The sequence below is a fragment of the Salvia splendens genome, chromosome 2 (assembly GCF_004379255.2).
Source record: "Salvia splendens isolate huo1 chromosome 2, SspV2, whole genome shotgun sequence".
Lineage (NCBI taxonomy): Eukaryota > Viridiplantae > Streptophyta > Magnoliopsida > Lamiales > Lamiaceae > Salvia > Salvia splendens.
The window spans coordinates 5,538,200-5,559,317 of record NC_056033.1 but is presented as its reverse complement, the minus strand read 5'-3'; the positions used below and the strand labels follow the sequence as shown (position 1 = coordinate 5,559,317).

The 21,118-nt window shown below is 40.8% G+C and overlaps 1 protein-coding gene and 1 long non-coding RNA gene across 2 annotated transcripts; one reads left to right on the top strand and one right to left on the bottom strand.

The window, feature by feature from the left end:
- Positions 1-6,800: 6,800 nt before the first annotated feature.
- Positions 6,801-7,192, bottom strand: LOC121770914. The gene is made up of 2 exons (XR_006043882.1): positions 7,103-7,192; positions 6,801-7,017 (listed from the first exon to the last, which is right to left on the bottom strand). It is a non-coding gene; the product is annotated as an uncharacterized LOC121770914 (long non-coding RNA).
- An 8,193-nt stretch (positions 7,193-15,385) lies between these two features.
- LOC121762404 (receptor-like protein 33) lies at positions 15,386-18,602 on the top strand. The gene is made up of 4 exons (XM_042158285.1): positions 15,386-15,408; positions 15,519-15,613; positions 15,657-18,348; positions 18,424-18,602. The coding sequence occupies exons 1-4, from the start codon at positions 15,386-15,388 to the stop codon at positions 18,461-18,463; spliced, it is 2,850 nt and encodes a 949-aa protein (XP_042014219.1). The 3' UTR covers positions 18,464-18,602.
- Positions 18,603-21,118: the final 2,516 nt, after the last annotated feature.

Genomic DNA, 21,118 nt, shown 5'->3' with positions numbered 1-21,118 from the left:
AAACTGTCCTTGGTTTTGTTAAAAAGATTAAAAGGAGACGAAAGTTCAACGTTTCCAATTGTGTTTTTTGAATTCATTTATTTGTCTTGTTGATTGATATGATATGTTTTTAGTTTAAAAAAAAGGTGAGGTTTGTAGTTGTCAAGCTTTTCATGGAGATACTAATTAAATCAAGAGAACACTTGTAGTGATTAATTAACTGATTAAAATGAATATGACAGCTTCGCGTTGTATTGGGTGGCTAATAACTTAATATGATTATAAAAATTTGATAAAATTACCTAACATAGAGGTTGACTTCATGTATAAGTATAATTTAATCATAGCTCGGTGCAATTATATGTGCAGTACTCACGTTTGGAAGCATAAGGAAACTTCATTTACTTTTAATTGAGACAAATTATTGTCTCCAATTATAACAAATTTAATTCACGATTCATGTGTAATATATGCATTTTTTATTGTATTTAATATCTCTTTGTTTTATTAGCTTCAGACTAAATATACATAGGCTGAAAGTTGAAACAACTTTAGGTTCATAGTATAATACATAAACATTAAAAATAGTTTGTGCTATGCAATTCTTGCACAATAAATTCTATGTCAATAGTCATTTGTGGTGGTGGGATTTGAATTTTTTAAATTTTTTAGTGGCAAATAAAATAGTGAATACAAATAGGAAATAATTTTATTTGAGTAGAAAGAAAGCGACGAGAGTGAATGATAACGAGTTGGTAGCACAACATTTTAGACTTTTAAGATTCTTTTTCTAGTAACAGTGAATTTATGCCCACCAATCTTTCCTACTTATCCTTTGCAAATTTCCCATAGTTTTGTGAATAATGAAGGTGCAAAAGTAGGAGTTGTTTGGTTGCTATAATTACTCGTGATTGTGATTGTGTCTAATTTTATTTATTGTTCGGATGCTTTTTTATGATGTATCTTAACCCATCTATAAATATTAAGATTATATTGTTTCTAACGATTATCCATTCAGCAAAAAAAAAGGCGATTCCGTCGCCTTGGCGGCCCCCACACTCCGGCTCGACATCATGTGAGGGGGTTCAATCAGGGTATGCAATAGCCCGTTAAGGGGGAGGCCCTAACCCACTGGCTGCCAGAAGCCCATCTCCCAAGGTCTCACACTTGTGCCTGAGAGATGGAAGCAACTACACGACAGCAGTGGGATTCGAACCCAGGCTCATTGCAGCAAGATCTGCCCCTCCGTTGCCAACTGCTCTACGCCCCTGCATGCCCATTCTACATTCATTCTTCTGATTAATTTAAGTAAGACATTGTCTTACCTTGGATTATCCTATATTGTAGGAGTATCTCACTATATACTATCCTGTCAACGAAATAGTATTAATGTTACTCTCTCCATTCTGCGGTAGTGGAGGCGTTTCTTTTCGACACGCGAAATGAAAAATGTAGAGAGACGAAGAGAGTAAAGTAAGTGATAAGAAATATGTTGATTTTTTTACGACTTTTAGTAAAGAAGGAAAATGACTCTACTACTATGAAACGTACCAAAATGGCAAGATGACTCTACTATTATTGAACGGAAGGGAGTACGACATTAAGAAATTTTAATAATGATAAAGAACCTTATTAGTTAAATAGTCAAATCACGGGGTATATAACGATTTCTCCTCTGTATCATATTCTCAGTTTTATTTTAGTACTATAGTTTCACACTAACATAGTACTACTACACGAGCAACAAATCCAAAAAAGTACTACATGGGCAATTTAACTATTTCCATTTGTACATAACAATTGTGGAATTAGATGAGAAGAAATGCCAGGGTAATTAAGTTAAACATAATAGTCTACTTGAGCATCCACAACGGTGCTCTTGGCAAGAGCACCGTCCGTGCCATCGGCAAGAGCACGTCTGTGTCCGCCGCTGTGCTCTTGCTTACGGCACGGCCCTGCTCTATGCATAGAGCACGTCCGTGCCAACGGCAAGAGCACGAGCAGCCGACGTGTCATGCTCTGGTTGGCCGTTGGTTTATCATTTTTATTATTTTTTAAAAAAAACCAAAAAAATCGGAAAAATTCAGATTTAATAAAAAAAATATTTTCCCACTTCCTAATAAAATATATCCATTTTTTCCACACTTTTAATTTATTTTTCATTATTTTTACCCTAAAATTCATACTTTCATCGATAAATACTTTAATTTCAAACTCAAAAAATGGCCCTATACCAAACAACTCTCTCAATCTCAATTTTTAGGATTTTAATTATGTTATTTTTAATTTTTAGGATTTTAATTATGTAATTTTTAATTTTTTAGTAATTTGTAATGGTATCGGATATTTTTAATGCATTTTAATATTGTGGAAATATTTTTAGTAATTGAAGTATTTAAATTGAATAATGGAATAGTGAGATCCTTGAGCATGCTCTTGCGAAAGGGTATGAATATTGGTGTTGTGCTCTTGGGGAAGAACGTAAAAAATTAATAAAAGTGGGTCTGGGCCCACATCCTGCTCTTGCCAATAATAAGAACATGGAGGTGGATGCTCTATAATTAACCAAAAGTAACAATAACAGAAATCAAAAGCGACTGCCAACGTAAATTCGGATTAGTGACAGACTGTTCTGTCACCAATTAGTGACTGGCGTCACTAATTCATGAAATTTCCACTCCCGTCACTAATTCCGTCATTAATTTGCATTTTTTTGTACTGAAAATTATGAATTTTATGAATAATTATTAAATTGAGTGAAAATGGTGTATTTATAGATCAATAATCCTATAAAAACATAGAATTCTGAAAAAAAAATTCATCACTTTTCTCTTTTACTCTCATATTTTAATTACCTATTTTCTATATATTTTTTATATTTTATCAGTTACATAGTATTAAAATCCGTGTTCCACAAACAAGACTATATTTTCGTGAACATGGTATATAAGTAATTATTGTGAATTTAATTTGAGTTGTATATGGATTTTTATTAAAATTTTAATAATATTTTTAAGTTGAAGAGCTATAGTGAAAAGCTACAAATAAAACAAACTTATAGTAAGCAAAACTATAGGATGCATATAGTACTATGAAATTGGGGTTCGGAATAAAAATTAGAGTATTCAATCTCAAATTCACCGCTCGGTATCACAAAACTGTTTTGATCCTTTCAATTTTATAATTTGAATTTATAGGTAAAAAAAATATTAAAATTCTAAAATGTTATAAAATTCAATACTTCACAAACACACATTGCACACACAATATACATAGAAAACATTGCACACAAAACAAATGGCACACAACATTATACATGCAATGCATACTACACAAGTCGCAACAAACATATACTCACAATCCACAATATACATACACAGCCTGCACACAAAATAAACACCACTTTCTTGTCTTCTTCCTGCTTGACAAAATGCCCAGCTGAAGTAATAAAACATTCTCACCATTATTTTTTATTTTTAATATCCGGAACCCAAATTTAACCGCTAAATTACTAGTATGAATACTGAATAAAATGCTCCTCACCATGTTTCAGTGAATCCATATCTAGGAAAGAAGCAGGATGAATCATTCCTTGTAAATCATCTCATTTTAATGTGAATGAATCCTCTCCGGTGATTATCTTCATATCTCTAAGTCATCAGTGTGTGTTCTTCATGCAGATTTCAATCTCTATCACTCACGTCTGCTTTCTTGAAAAAAACTTCCCCCTCTTATCTCTTGTTAGTGTTCGATTTGATTGTGTATCGCGATATCGATGGTTTGATTTCCGTACAGATCACTGCTACGGTGTGTTGGAGATCTTTCAAACATATTATTTTGTTTATGAGCACCGCAGGTTATTCTTCTTAACAACCAATAACATGTTAATTCATACTCACTAATCACAAATCCATTGCTATTACAAAACAAATGGTAAACATAGAGCATTCCTTTTAAAATGAACTATTTCATTGACTGCAATTTCTTATTTCGTCCCATCTATATAAGCAGCTGCAGCAACCTGAAACTGACACACCAGAGGTACTTAAATTGGCTATGGCGACAATCCCGCGACTATACCTGGCACAAGTTTGGATCCCTTGTAACAACCAATGTCTTAACATCTCCTCCAGCATATGCTGCATGAAGATGGTATCTTTCATACATTCAATTCGTGGGATGACATTTATGATGATATGCATGACTATCTTCAAGCTTGTGAGTTTCACAAGCTTCAAGTGGAGTTTCCATTCAGCTTTATGTGCTCTCACTATTTCTAAGAATCCATTGGCTCACTATGCCCAGATGTCCCATTGCATTACAGTTTCTCATCAAAGCAAAAGCAACCACTTGTACGTCATCCAATGTTTTCTTCGACCAAAGCATATACAAAATGATCATTCTCTACACTTGCTGTTAAGAATTCTGGAAATCAATCTCAAGAGTGTAAGTGCAATGTTTGTATATGGGAAACAGCTTCTAGAGGAATGTGCAAGGCGTGATGCAATAGAATGCGAGTCAATTGATAGTTTAAGCTTGATGATGTCTTACAAGCAAAACTTTTTAGAGTTAGACTCGACAACATACTTGAAGACAGTCGCCTCATGTTGCCTAAAACCTCCCTCTCCATGCAGGCAGCAAAACTGTGCTCGATTCACATGGACTTCCACCTAAGATTCTTAGCAAATGAACATGTCAATGTATGCTTTACTACAATTATAGATTCGTAATTCTGTCACAAATCATTCGAATTGTGCTATTTGGATCAGATTGTCAATTGCAGGGAAAAGGCTTAGACAGAAATCCGCAATTTCCTTTTCATAATCAAAGTCATTCCCAACTTCCATATGGAAAATGTTTGGGTCCCCGTTGGTGAATGTGTTGGTACATATAATACTAATAGGAGGTGCATGGAGCGGACATTCTCTACTGGTCGTTACTGGAATCTAAGGCTACAGATCCAGTTCAGCGGATTCATGTTGAAGCCAGAAAAGGGATGTTTGGGATGGTATTGGCATCTGTTCTAAGGTGGCCAAACAGCAAAAAACACAAGAAAAATCCATCCATTTTTGAAGAAGAAAGGGCGGCAGATTCAGTGTAAGACATGTTGTCATCAACCGACAACGTTCTTTCAATGGAGAATGTAAACACAAGAAGTGTAGAAAAGGTGATTGTAAAAGTGAAGTATGATGAGGATAGTATAAGATTTGAGTTGTCTCTGTCATTAGTAGGATTGGCAAAGATTACTGAAGAAGTGGCTTCGAGTCTAAATCTAGAGATGAAGATGGTGAGGAGATGTTATTAACCAGAGATGTTGATTTGCAACTTTGTCCAAAGACTCCAACGGCAACAGGCCAGCCACTCATCCGACTGTTGGTTCGATGACAAGATTATAAGCTCCACTTTTCACCTTCATTTCATTTCTAAACAAACGCCTTTGCAATTTCTTAAGTTTATGAACTGAATTGGGAGGCTCTGTATGGTTTGTATCTTTCTTTTTGTCTTGGATTTTGGTGTGAAAGGTTCTTTATTGTACTGCATAAGAGTTTGCAAAATTCAAATCGATTTAATTCCTGGAATTGTTATTACAATTACTTTGTGTGGACTCTTTTATTTTTTGTTTGAAATCACTTAAAGAAAAATAGTTAATGAGCAAATAGCAAAAAATGGTTTTCGCTACCAACTTCAAATATGGTGAATTATACGTGAACTTTCGGTATGTAACTAATTTATCACGATTAAGTATTATGACAAAATTAAATCATATGTGATGTGCATAATGACGATTATGAATGATGTGAGTGGGACTCATTTATCACTAACAATATTTTAATAACTTTTTCTCTCTACCTCTCTCTTACTTTATTAATTTTTCATTAAAACTCGTGTCGAACCCAAAATGCATATTCTTTGGGAACAGAGGGAGTAGTATTAAAATGGCAAGTCAAGACATCAAAATGACCTCGTTCAGACATTTCGACATGCCACTTATCCCCTAGTTAAGACATTTCAAGAAACAACGTCATTTTGGTCTAGTTAGACATTTCAACATGCCACATTATACAAAGACGACATCATTTTAGACCGTCGGCATCCCACCCTAGATTTAATTTGGTTGAAATTCGAACATATATAGTCGCAGCTTCCAACAATATCGTTCACTTTTTCAGATGATCTTATAACGCATCAGCCAGTGGATACACTACTTTAACAGACGAACGTTGTTTATTCGTTTTGGTGAACGTAATGGTCCGCCCAGCTTTCATTAAAATCATTTGACTGAAAGACCATCGCAGAGTTACTTATAATTCTTCAAAATAATTCAATTGTATTTGTAGATTAAAATCATTTTCTTCTATCCAAGCCTTCTGCACATAAAACTTTCCTAATCAAGCAGCCAATTTGCCTAACAAGTTCCATTATTATCCGATGGGCTTAACTAATTTCAGCACACTTCCTGTTACTTGAACATATCAGAAAAACTTTGAAACTCAGCACGTAACATATCAAATGCAAATTACTTGAACATACCAAATGAGACAAATAAAATATACAAGTGCTTAATAGTAGTATCTAAGAAATTGTGAATGGGGTCACAAACGGTCAATCTTTTGAAGCACAAAACCGACCATGGTGAACAAATTCAGCAATTGTTTGATATAATTCCTAGCACACACTGCTCATAGGCAACTAAAATTTGATCGAGATCATATGATGATTTCATCACCAACACCATTCGCACAAACTAAATTAGCTGCCAATGCAAAGCCTATGACCATGTAAATATAACCCGATTAAAAATAAATCAAAGCAAACTCTGATTTTAACGAAAATCGCAATTGATTAAATAGTAGATCCAAAAACATGGAGTACCTCAGAAGCATCATAACCCTAATACATAACAAAATTCGAGAAGCAAATGACATAAACGAAATTGAAACCCTAGAAACGACGCGCTGCGAATTCGGTAGGCTACTTAGATCTCTGCCTCATCTTTCGGCGCTTCCTCTTCAACCTCCTCATGCGCTTCTTCTTCCACTGTTAAACATAATTAAATCAGAGTCAAATTCTGTAACAAGAATATTATTGATAATGAATGGACAATCTGAAGCAAAATATTTACTTTAGCTCTCATGGTTGAAGGAGAAACTCTAGTTGAGGAATCGCCTCTTCGAACGCAAGGTTGAAATTGGATGTGGCAATAGAAATAAACCCTAGGGTTTGAGTTGAATATATAGCAGCCATGTCTGGTTTTAAATGGGCCTTACACTGGGTTTGGGCTTTATGGTTTTGTAAATGGCTACCCATGATATAATTCTTTTTAAACAATAATTATGCTGTAGGGATTTATCGAATTTTGAAATGAATATTATTCTTTCTAGTGTTTTTATTAAGCTATTATTTGTTCATTCAATCTAAGTGAAATTGTTTTATTCTAAAAAATCAAGGAAAAAAAAAGAAACAAACACGTATTTGTTCATTCAATCAATGGTACGGATTTTGTTCAAGGATATGATGTGCTCGATGAAGTGTTTTGCTTTCGGGAACGATGCATTATACGAGCTCAAAATAGCTCGGTAGAGTTGTTTAGCTCACTATGATGCATTATTACCGAGTACTGAGGTGCTCGTCGTTGTACCGAGCACTCTTGTACTTGGTAATCTCTCGAACCGCCAAAACAATCCGACTCAATATTACTTGGTGATTACTCAAAAGCTACTCGCTAATCGGAGAGAACTTGTGTTGCTCGACAAATTGTAGTACTCAGATATTATTTCATCATTATTTTTGTTGTGAATTATGTTTATACATATTTTGTACACACAAGAAAAAATTATAGTACTACAATAAAAAAACATTAATAACAGTTAGATATAAAGCTTTGTTTTTCTATTCTGCTGATTATGAAATGTTAGGGGTGGAATCTTCTGGTGCCTATAATTCCTTGCTTAACAATTAATTTGAACGTTTCTGAAGGAGTAGGAAAATCTCACGTTAACTAATAAATATCACATGTTGATTGAAAATTCAAATAGAGGAAGTTGTAGGTTTATTTCTTCATTACTACGCTCGTAAAGAGTAGGACAAGGTCAGGCCACCTTAAGAAAGGACTTCAAAATAGGGAAAGGCCTAAGAAACCTTCCCAATACCGGAGCGGATTACATACCCCACTTAATAAGTCTTCCACTTATTGATATTTCCAAGTCAATACAAATCATCCAAGTCTTTCTATTCAAAAATGTATATTGTGAACAACACTAATGCGGGTTATATACCCAAGCTGAGAGTAATATTTGGTTCGGCGATCAAAGCTCGACGTTGCTGCAGCTGAGGAGCACCCTTGAGTATAATTCCACTTATTCCACCAAGTTGATGAAATGGAACCTGATGGTTGGGCGAATTTTTGATGGTAGTAAATGCAGGTAATGAATATAGATCACGACACAAGGAATTACGTGGTTCGATTTACTGAGGTAAATCTACGTCCACGGGAAGAAAGGAGGGCAAGATTGTATTGCTTGATCTGGTTTACCAGCTTACAAATACAGACTTGCTATATGATATTTTTTGTCTAGCTTTTCTATCTGATCTAAGTTCTATTTATACATTGAACTAAGATCGTGGCTTGCATCACCACTAACTAGGTCGTGGCTTGCATCACCACTAACTAGGTAGTGGATGTCGTGGAGGTCATGAGATCCTGCATGGGTCCACTATCTCTTTGTTTGGTCCGCTATCCTGTATGAGATCCTGCATGAGTTGACACCACTAAATAGATCGTGTAGTGGAGGTCGTGGAGGTTCTGCATGAGTCCACTATCTCCCAGTTCGGTCGAATACTGAGACCGAACTTCTGAACTATGACCGAGCAGCTTTTGCCGATCTGAGAGTAGAGCTTGATTGGTCGGCTTTTACCGAGCTGTAGGCTGGGGCCGAACTCTTTGGTAATGCCGAACTGATTGGTCGGCTTTTACCGAGCTGTAGGCTGGGGCCGAACTCTTTGGTAATGCCGAACTGATACTCTTCCTTGGGCTTTGGGCTGATGGGTCGTCACTGCTATTGGGCTTGTTTAGTACGTACTCCATCACTACCCCCCCCGAAAAGCGAAGTGAATCACTTCGGCGAAGCGAGTCACTTCGGCATTCTGGATAAAGGTACGGGGGAGGCTGACGTCAGGGGACGTGCCTTGCGCGTGACTGCATTAAATGCGACAGTAAAATCCGGCCGTTGAATCCTGAAAAGGTGGGATTCGAAACGGTGCGATGATTTTGAAATCTTCTCCGAATCTGATAAATACGTCCTTTCTTCATCATTTGAACACTTTTGCTATTGCTTCTTCTGCCTTCTCTCTCTTTTGCGCAAAAATTTCCTTCCACTTTCAAGAATTTCTTCAGAATTTCTTCAGACTTTCAAAGAGTAAGAACCATGTCTTCTTCTTCTTCTTCTTCTGAGTCAGGTAGCGGTAGGAAAGGGGGTAAGGGGTCTTCTAGCCGGAAAGAATCCGGGGAGAAGACCGTAGAGTATTTTCACAGCATCTTGAGTAAGGATACTGTGATATCCTTACACGAAAAATATTTTTTTCCTGGGGGGAAGGTTGCGATTCCCGACGACCTTCATAGGGCTGACTCGCCGCCGGAGGGTTACGCCACCGTTTATGAAGCCGGCTTGGAATGCGGGCTTCGTTTCCCTCTTCCCCCTGCCTTTGTAGAGCTGCTAGATTTTTTTCAACTCCCTTTAGGTCAGGTGACTCCGAATTCTTGGAGGCACTTATCGGCCTTTGCTGCCGAACTGCGTAGGCTAGATAAGGATCTGTCTCTGAGGGCAATCCTTAATTTTTTCCAGTTTAAGAGGAAGGGATCTTGGTTTTACTTGATCCCTTTACAGCCTTTTAGGGCCTTCTGCAAAACCAAGTGGCCAAAGTGGCAGCATCGCTTCTTTTTTTATAATAGGACAGCGGCTCCGGGCTTTCCCTGGAGAGGGCCGAAGTCCGTGATTCCTCATCCTCGGTTAGAACCGTTGGACGAGCTCGAGGGCGAGCTCAATAAGATTCCTATGATTAGGAAGCAGTACCTGGAGTCTGAGCTCGTCAAGGGCGACTTCGTGTTCGACTCCTCGTCTTCGGACGAAGAGACTGAGGGTGAGGAATTCTTTTTTATGCATTACTGCCTTGACGACGAAAACTAACCTTGTTTTCTTGCTTTTTGGCAGTGAACTTGCTGAACAAGATTAGCCGCAAATCCTCCGAATCTAAGGAACCGGAGAGGCCGAAAACCACCAGCTCGGCGTCTGATGCCGAGAAGAATCCGAAGAGGCAAAAGACCTCTTCGGATCCAAAAAAGCCGGAGTCCACTTCGGCAAAGGGGAAGGGGAAGACCCAGAAGCCCCCAAGAGCGCCAGAGAAAGACGTGGTCTTGGCGCCTCCTTCGGAACATATCTGTGAGCCCTTTTTATGGCCCACGGACTTCGCCGAGGTGAATTCTCTTCTTGATTTTCTGGCCTTGCTTTTTTCCTGTATTTTTTGTGGCCCCTCGGTTGACTTTTTCCTTTTTCCATTTTCAGAGGAACGATATGCTCTCCAAGCTCGTCGCCGTTGAACTCTCCAAAGCGTCCAACGATTATGCTGAGATGCAGAGGAAGTTGGCGGCAGCTCGTCACCAGGCCGAACAGGCTAAGGCCGACTTTGAGAAGGCCAGAGCTGCTAGGATCTCGGCCCAGGATGAAGCCCAGTTTGCCAAAAACCAGCTCGTCATCCAGCGAGAGCAGACGAAACGGAGGGATGCTGCCGCCGTGGTTGCCCAAGGGGAGGTTCTCCGTGCTTTCGCGGAGAAACTCTTTCTGAGCAATCAATTTTCGGCCTTTGTCGGTGATCTGCTGAAACTGATGACCGATAATGCCGAGCAGGGGCCCGAAGTCGTTCTGCCGCTGTACGGCCGAGAGATAGCAGCTCGTCTCCAGAGTCTGCCGCTCCTTGAGGAACTTACTTCGTCCTCGGTCCTGCTTTCTGCTGACCGAGTTCGTAGTTGCCGAGCTGACCGGGACGAGAATATGGAGGCTATCTTTGCCTCCTTAGGGCCAGTTTCACCCGCTCCAATTTTCCACGGAGAGGGTGAGACCGAGCAGCCTGATCAGCAGACCGGAGACAGGCAGGCCGAGCAAGAGGTGCTGCTGATCGGTGATGGGGGCACCGAGCAGGCTGGGAGGAGCAGGGAGGCCGAGGCTGAAGCTGAGGCAGACAAGGAGAAGGAAGCTGAACCTCACCGAGGAGCCGGAGACGAAGCTGGCGGAGTATGATTTCGTCTCCCTTCTCTTAGTTTAGTTTCTTCCTTGTTGTAAAATGGCTTTGAAGCCCTCCTTGTGTAAAAATTTTTTTCTTATGAATGAAAAAATTCTTCTTTCTGCACTTGTGTCTTCGTATAGCTTTCGTACTCTCTTTTACTCCTGTTGTGGTTTACTACCTGCTCAGTAAACTGAAATGCCGAACTGACATAGCTGCTTTGTATTCTTAACTCTTAAGGAGCTGGAGGTACTTCACTGGAAGCGGCTGTACTCTTCCGCTTTAGACGAAGCTGAGAAAAAAGCCATAGCTGACCAGATGAAGAATGACGAACTCTTGGCTTGTTTAATGAAGCTGGAGGCCGACAATAAGGACTTAGAGTCCGTAAAGAAAGATCTGGAGGCCGAGCTGAACACTGCCGTCACTGAGAGGACTGCGTATGAGGATTTCATCTGCAGGCGCGGGGGAATGACCATCTCTGAAGTTCAGGAACGAGTTGACGAACTGTGGGAGGAATATCATGTACTCCGGAGGAACAATGCGCTGGAGAGCTCGGCTTGCCAACAAGTCGTGAAATCATTGCGGCGCTGGGCTTCTCGGTACGACATCATTCTTTCCCGGCGTCCCTCAATCGAGAGATTCCTTAGGCATTTCCCGCCAACAGATGGTCACACTCCAGCTCAAACCCCTGATTCACTTGCTCAAAATCCTACTCCAAGTCAGCAACGAACTCAGGAACAGCCGGAAACGTCAAGACGAGAACGGACTCAGGAGCAACCGGAAACGTCAAGACAAGGACGGACTGAAGTTCGTAGAGGAGCTGTGATTATGAGTGAGCAAGATCAACAAATGCTTCGTGAAGAGACTCTTCGCCGCCGAGGTGCTAGAGCTTCCCGGGCTCAGGGAAGAGGCGGTAGGTCGATTAGAGCATCTCGTCGACCTGCTTATTCTTCAGCTGCCGAGAACGCCCGAACTCGGCTTCACGAGGATTTTGTGAATAGATGGCTCAACTTTAGCAACCAGGGACAGTAGAATAGTCCTTTGTAATGGCGTAACGCCTTCTCGTAGGGCAGCAGAATTGTATGCCGAACAAGTTTTAATAAATGAAATCTTCATTTCGCTTCTATCACTGCGTATTTACAGCTCAGCGAAAAAAATTTCATCGTGCTCGTCCTCGGTCTTATGAAGTAAACTTCTTTGACCGGACTCGTCCTCGGTCTTATGAAGTAAGCTTCTTTGACCGGACTCGTCTTTGGTCTTATGAAGTAAACTTCTTTGACCGGACTTAGTCCTCGGTCTTATGAAATAAACTTCTTTGACCGGACTCGTCTTTGGTCTTATGAAGTAAACTTCTTTGACCGGACTCGTCTTTGGTCTTATAAAGTAAATTTCTTTGACCGGACTAAGCTTGTGTCCTAATTTGGCGAGTTTTATCGCTCGGATCGGACTTTCCCTTGTCCTAATTTGGGGATCGGACTTTCCCTTGTCCTAATTCGGCGAGTTTTATCGCGTGGATCGGACTTTCCCTTTGTTGCAGTTCGTTTCAGACGGACTGCTTGTTTCTTAAGCTGAATTGTGGTCTTGTATCCTCCTTAGAAGCTTGGACTCACAATCGTTGGCTTATATATGTTCTAAAAAAGGGGATCAGCCTTCGAAGAACAAGATACCTCAGTAACATTTGTAAGAGACGACACGCACATAGACGAACAAAACGCACATAGACAAACATGAAAAACAAGTAAAAAACAAAGAAAGCACATACCCCTAGGACCGAACTAGACACAAGACTGACGGACCGGACTGTCTCTTACAAATGGAACTTCTTGAGGTTGGAAATATACCATGTTCGGGGTGCTTGTTCTCCTGACATGTGAGTCAATTTATAAGACCCTTTGCCGAGGACTTCTGGCACCCGATATGGACCTTCCCATGTGGGTTCGAGTTTGCCCAGCTTTTCTGCTCGGCTTACTTCGTTGTTTCTCAAGACGAGATCTCCCACTTGAAATTGCAGCTTTTTCACCCTTTGGTTATAATACCGGGCTACTTGCTCCTTGTACTTGGCTGCTTTTATGCAGGCCAATTCTCTTCTTTCTTCGGCCAGATCTAGTTCGGCTCTCAGTCCGTCATCATTCATTTCTGAGGAGAAATTAAGAGTTCGGGGACTGGGTACGCCGATCTCAACCGGAATCACGGCGGGCGGGCGGCTTCTCAGGATTGAGACGTGGCCCCAATCGGTCTTGCACCGGAGTCCTTTGAATCCTTTCAAAAGGAGTTCGGCGAGGATGTCCCTGATCGCCAAAAGGAGTTCGGCGAGGATGTCCCTGATCGCTATGATCGGGCTTCCTCCCATCTCCTCGGGATGAGCTGTCTAAAGACCGTTTGCGACGGTCTGCCTCATCGGCACGGGAGAACTGGTCCGCAATGTCCCACATCTCTTGAGCTGTTTGCGGACTGCATTCCACGAGCTTTCTGTAGAGAGCTCCGGGCAGGATTCCATTTTGGAATGCCGAAATGACAAGTAGATCATTGACTTGTAGGCATTCCTTGTGGAACCTCGTCATAAAGTCGCTGATCTTTTCATCGCGACCTTGACGTGTAGAAAGCAGCTGAGCCGAAGTGATTCGGGCTTCCGCTTTCTGAAAGAACCTCCTGTGGAAAGCATCCATTAGATCTCGGTAAGATCTAATGCTGCCTTGGGGGAGGCTATCGAACCACCTTCTTGCGTTCCCGATAAGCAGCTCGGGAAACAGCTTGCACATATGGACCTCATTGAGACCCTGGTTCACCATGTTATACTGATAGCGTCCCAGGAAGTCATGAGGATTCACTAACCCGTTATAAGTCATCGACGGAGTTCGGTAGTTCTGTGGCAAGGGGGTTCGGGTGATATCGTCCGAGAACGGAGTCTTCAATGCTCCGTACATGGCGAACCCGACATCTCTTCGGTATGGAGGAGATGGAGTTCTCCTGTGATTCCGGTACCGAGGAGGAACAGGAACATGTCGGGGTTGAGGATTCTTCTTCCTGGAAGACACGGCACTACTGCGGTAGTGACTTTCATGTCTGGATAAGGAGGGAGAATCCACCGTTTTCGTCTCCGGCTTTTGGCCCTTTTGCAGGAAAATTAAGAACTCTTCCTGCTTCTCGGCCAAAAACAACTTGACAGCCTCGTTCAAATTGGGCTGCTGGGAAGACTCGATGCGATGAGTCTTTGAGCGGCTTGTTCCTTCTCCGTGAGAACTGGAAGTAGATTTCTCCCGAGGCTGTTTTCCAGACCTGCGGGCTGGACTAGCTTCCTCATGGTTATCACGAACGGTATTATGGGTGTTACGTGATCTGGTATGCATTTTTTTGGTGGAAGAGGATCAAAAACTCGCTTTATCACAAATTTGGTTCTCTGTTTCCCACAGACGGCGCCAGTGATGGTTGGGCGAATTTTTGATGGTAGTAAATGCAGGTAATGAATATAGATCACGACACAAGGAATTACGTGGTTCGATTTACTGAGGTAAATCTACGTCCACGGGAAGAAAGGAGGGCAAGATTGTATTGCTTGATCTGGTTTACCAGCTTACAAATACAGACTTGCTATATGATATTTTTTGTCTAGCTTTTCTATCTGATCTAAGTTCTATTTATACATTGAACTAAGATCGTGGCTTGCATCACCACTAACTAGGTCGTGGCTTGCATCACCACTAACTAGGTAGTGGATGTCGTGGAGGTCATGAGATCCTGCATGGGTCCACTATCTCTTTGTTTGGTCCGCTATCCTGTATGAGATCCTGCATGAGTTGACACCACTAAATAGATCGTGTAGTGGAGGTCGTGGAGGTTCTGCATGAGTCCACTATCTCCCAGTTCGGTCGAATACTGAGACCGAACTTCTGAACTATGACCGAGCAGCTTTTGCCGATCTGAGAGTAGAGCTTGATTGGTCGGCTTTTACCGAGCTGTAGGCTGGGGCCGAACTCTTTGGTAATGCCGAACTGATTGGTCGGCTTTTACCGAGCTGTAGGCTGGGGCCGAACTCTTTGGTAATGCCGAACTGATACTCTTCCTTGGGCTTTGGGCTGATGGGCCGTCACTGCTATTGGGCTTGTTTAGTACGTACTCCATCAGAACCAAAGTGATGACTGCTGCAGATGGGAAGGAGTAGGCTGTGATGGCGCGGGACATGTGACCAGCTTGAACTTGGAGAACGAGGCCATTTCTGGAGGGATCGACAACTCAACTGCTCTTTTCAGTCTTCAATCTCTTGAAAGCCTAAATCTGGCTTTCAACTTGTTCAAGCGTGCGCAGATTCCAAAGGGGCTTCAAAATCTGACCAATTTGTCATACCTTAATTTGTCAAATGCTGGTTTTGGCGGACAGGTTCTGATTGAATTTGCAGAGTTGAGAAGCCTGCTTGCTCTTGATCTGTCCAGTGTCCACCTTGTTTGGAGGAGCTCTAATACTTGAGAATCCAAATCTGCGGAGGCTTGTTCAGAATCTTCCAAGCCTGAGAGAACTTTATCTTGACAATGTCAACATTTCTGCTCAGAAAAGTGACTGGTGCCAAGCATTGTCTTCTTCTCTACCCAACTTAACGACGCTGAGCTTGCGCTGCTGTGGTCTATCAGGCCCTCTTGATGCTTCTCTCGCAGGGCTTCATTCTCTGTCGGTTCTACGTCTTGATGGTAACAATCTGCAGACAACGGTGCCGGAGTTCATGGCAAAATTTTCAAGTTTGACAGCCTTGAATCTGGGAAATTGCTTTCTGCAAGGTATCTTTCCAGACGCCGTCTTTCAGGTACCCACTCTACGGATTCTTGATTTGTCCAACAATAAGAATCTCAGTGGAACCATTCCAAAGCTTCCACTGAACAGTTCTTTAAGGACTGTGGTGCTTAGCCACACTAATATGTCAGGTGAGTTGTCAGACTCCATTGGCAATCTAAGAATGTTGTCAAGGATAGACCTTTTTAGTTGCAACTTTACCGGATTGATTCCGACCACCATCTCTAATCTAACAGAGCTAGTATACATGGATTTCTCTTTCAACACTTTCCTTGGTACAACACCTCCTTTTAGGATGTCCAGTAAATTGACTTACCTGGACCTTAGTCGCAATTCTCTAACCGGTTCACTTTCTCCCAACCATTTTGAAGGCCTCTCAAGTCTTGTATACATCAACTTAGGTTCTAATTCATTGAATGGGAGCATCCCTCCTTCCTTGTTTAGTCTCCCTTCACTTCAGGGACTTATTCTCTCCAACAACACATTTAATGGCAAGATTGAGGAATTTCCCATTCCGAATCCCTCTAATCTGGATACAGTAGATTTAAGTTGGAACCGGCTTAAAGGTTCTATTCCAGAGTCTTTCTTCAAACTTGAGGGGTTGAGTGTACTATCACTTTCTTCAAACCTCTTCAATGGCACCTTTAATCTGGAAAAGATTCAAAGGTTTCCAAACCTCACAAGACTGGAGCTTGGATACAACAACTTGTCTGTTGATACAAGCAGCAGCAATTCAAGTTCATCCCAGTATCCCCAGCTAAGCCGGTTAAATCTAGCTTCTTGCAACTTGTACAACTTCCCTGATTTCAGAAATCAATCTAAGCTGATATTTCTGGACCTCTCAACGAATAGTATCAAGGGAGAAGTACCTAGTTGGATTTGGACCCTTGGAAATGGATCTCTCGCTCATTTGAATCTTTCAAGTAATTTCCTGATAGATCTCCAAAAGCCTGTCAAAATCCCTCCTTTTCTTAGAGTAATAGACTTGCACTCAAACAGCCTCAGAGGTGAATTCCCAGTGCCGCCAGCATCAGCTATCTATGTAGACTACTCGAGCAATAACTTTCAGCAGGCCAATCCAGTTAGCATAGGTGACTTTGTTTCATTCACACTTTTCTTTTCTCTAGCAAAAAATATCCTTAGTGGAACAATTCCTGAATATCTTTGCAATGCAACTTACCTTCAAGTTCTTGATTTGTCTGATAACAACTTGAATGGTAGTATACCAAATTGCCTAGTAAAGATTTATACTCTCGGAGTGCTGAATCTGAGGGGAAATCAAATCAGTGGTGAGATACCAGATTTGTTTTCTTCCGTCTGTGCTTTAAAAACGTTAGACCTCAGTCAAAACAATCTTGGAGGAAAACTCCCACTCTCCATGGCTAACTGTGCATCTTTAGAAGTCTTGAATGTTGGAAGCAACAAGATTGACGATACATTCCCATGCAATCTGAAACATTCTTCCAGCTTGCACGTTCTTGTTCTGCGTAGCAACAAATTTTATGGCAACATCAGTTGTTTTGAGGTCAAGGGGAGCTGGCCAAATCTTCAAATCATTGATATAGCTTACAATAACTTCAGTGGTGCAATAAATCCGGGGTGTATTGCAAGTTGGAAAGGAATGATGCTAGAGAATGGCACAGAGTTGAGGGGAGATCACATACGCTTTGATTTTCTGAGTAACTATTACTACCAGGATGCAGTAACAGTTACTGTCAAAGGCCTAGAGCTGGAGCTTGTCAAGATTTTGACAATCTTTACATCTATTGACTTTTCCAGCAATAATTTCATTGGAGACATTCCCCATACAGTTGGAGATCTCAGCTCACTTCATCTGCTCAACTTATCACACAATTCATTCTCAAGTGAAATTCCAAGCTCCATTGGAAATCTGAAACAGCTTGAATCACTGGACCTTTCTGCCAACCAGCTCTCAGGAAGAATACCACAAGACCTTTCAAGTCTGAACTTCCTCTCTTTCTTGAATCTGTCCTACAACAACTTGTGCGGAATGATCCCAACAGGTAGACAATTTCAAACTTTTGAGGCGGAAATCTACGATGGGAATTCAGGACTCTGCGGATTTCCTTTGAATACGATCTGCGTCCCAGAGTCACCGGAGGCAACTTCACCTGCAAGCTTCAAAGAGAGAGAATACGATTGGCAATTGATAATGACCGGTTTGGGTTATGGAGTTGGATTGATATTAGTATTTGTTCCAGTTGCACTGTGCAAGAAATGGAGGGAATACTACAGCAAGCAACTCGATGTATTCCTATCACTCATATTTCCCACACTCGGATTCACTAAGTCAAGGTATTGTGCAACTTTTTCGTGATAAAATTGTTACAACTTCTCAGTTTACATTCCGTTTCCGATTTTACGTTGCAGTGCTGGAACACGAGGACAGAGACAGGACGTTGAATTATAAGATGCTAAGAAAGAGGCAGAGATCTAAATAGTCTCTCATGTACTCAGTGTGCATTTATAGCTTTAACATTTTCTTCTTCTTTGCTCTTACCATTGCCATGCATTATCTTTATTATTTGGGTCAATCTTATTTTCGTTTGTGGGTGGGTGCACACGGATCTTTCCGACCCGTATTTGACAGGTGTTCGGCCCATTTGACTGGTGTGTATCAGTCAGTGTATACTCCCTCCGTCCCTAAAGAGTATGCACTATTTCCTTTTTCGTCCGTTCCCAAAGAGTAAGAACATTCCTTAAAAAACTTTCTCTATCTCTCTCTTACTTTACCAATAATGCATTAAAACTCGTGCCGAACCCAAAGTTCATACTTAAGAAAGATACTAGAATAGTGAAGAAAGATACAAACAATGTCTTGACAGAGCAGAATATGTAAGCCAACTCAGTCAAGAAACTTAAGATATCACAAAGGCGTTTGATTAAAAATGAAATGGACGAGAAGAGTGGAGCTAGTTTTCTCATCGAACCAACAGTTGGATGAGTGCCTCACCTGTAGTTGTTCGAGTCTTTGGACAAAGCTGCAAATCAGCATCTCTGGTTAATAAGATCTCATCACCATCTTCATCCATGTATTTCAACTTGAAATTACCCATCTCCAGATTTAGACTCGTCGTCACTTCTTCAATAAGCTTTGCCAATCCTACTAATGATAGAGACAACTCAAATTCTGTGAAATCCTCGTTATACTTCACCTTTACAATCACCTTGTCTGCGCGCTACTTTTGTTTATTTGTGTCACGTTCTCCAATGGATGAACGTTGCCGGTTGATGGCAACATGTCTTGCTCTGAATCTACAGCACTTTCTTCTTCAAAAGGGATACATTTTTTTGTGTTCATTCCTGTTTGGCCACCTTCGAATGCCATGTTCCCTGCATGCACGCTTTAGTGTTGATCTTCCAACTGTAAGAACAAATAAATACTCATTCATGTCAGTAGATAACAAACATTTAGCTTTTGAGAAGATTGAACCATGGTTTATACTAACTACCAAGCTCTTTTGCAACATCTTTTAGCTTCTTCCCAAAATCTGAGGCAGCAGCTGTGCATTCTTCTCTGTATTGTTCTGATGAGCATTCTTCTGTGTGTTGTTCTTCTTCGGTGTGATAATACTCCTTTTGATTGTACTGCACACTTTTAAGTATGATTGGATACAAATAAGCAGGCTCTAATTCACAGGAATCAAGTTTGTATGCATCAGAAAACTCAATTAACTTCAACCACCAATTCCTCTCCTAGTTGCTTCCCACATGCCATCTTAAATGATTTTAATTCATGCTCTATTATTGGCAATAGAAGGCTCAAGAAGGACCCAACATATTTATATGTTGCGGGACCTTGGTAGAGAAAGAACTCCACAACATAAACAAGGTTACCAGTGTGTGAACTTTGCAAACAAAGAGCAAAACAAGCATCAAGTCGATCACTCATGTCTTAGTGTGACAAGGGTTGGTCAACTATGCTAAATTCACTTAAATTTTGACAAAAAAATGATTTGTTTTCGGATGCCAATACCATCCCAACAATCCCTTTTCTTTCTTGGACATGAATGCAGTGAACTGAATGTGTAGGCATAAAGTCCAAGTAATACTTTGTAGACAATGCCAGCTCCATGCAGCTTCTATTAATATTAGTACTATTAGGTGGTGTTCGGTTTGCAAGATAAAATAATACCAAGATACAATCTAGGATAGAGTTGTGAGAGTATTTTAGTCATATGGGGTTAGCTATGACTAATTATCTCATGATTATCCATCTAGGATTGAGTTGTGGGATTGAATCTCATGAACCAAACACACTACAAATTTAATCCCGGATACAATCTCGCAAACCGAACACCCCCTTAACACATTCTCCATTGGGAACCCAGAGATTCATCGTATGGACTTGGGGAAGGTTCTTATTGATTATGCTAAGGACATTGCGGATTTCTCTCAAAGTGCTTTCCCTGCAACTTACAATCTGATTCAAATAGCACAAATTAATTCGAATAAAGACATACACACATGTTGATGACAGAATTGGCAATCTAAAATTGTGTTAAAGCATACATTGGCAGGTTTAGTTGCTAAGAATCTCGGGTGGAAGTCTATGTGACTCGAGCACAGTTTTGTTGCCTGCATGAAAGTGGACATTGTTTTCACAACAATTGTATATAATAAAAAGTCAAAAATTGCAAGAGATAGTACCTCCATTAGATTTCTGATGATTGGAAGGTCAGAATAATAAAATCCTAGGAACTCCAGCACACCCACTAGCTTGTGATCTCCTAAGCCTTCATCATCAAATACGGGCAAAGCCATGTATCCACGATTACAACAAAGCATTGCAAAGTTTCTTATTGAAAATTCTTCTCTAGTGTAGTAGATGAGGTCAGGGCTGAATTCAGGGTGGTGTTCAAATCTGAATACACGTCCGGGGGGGGGGGGGGGTCCATGTTCGTCTTGTTTGGCTTGGTTGTCGACAAAATAGTAATGTACTAATGTGACGTACATTGTTTTCAAAATGAAGCTATACTTTTTGCAAGATAACCAACAGCATAAGGTTGATCAGAACTTTCTAGATAGCACCTACTCTTCATCATTTTGGGCGACCAAAATTGAA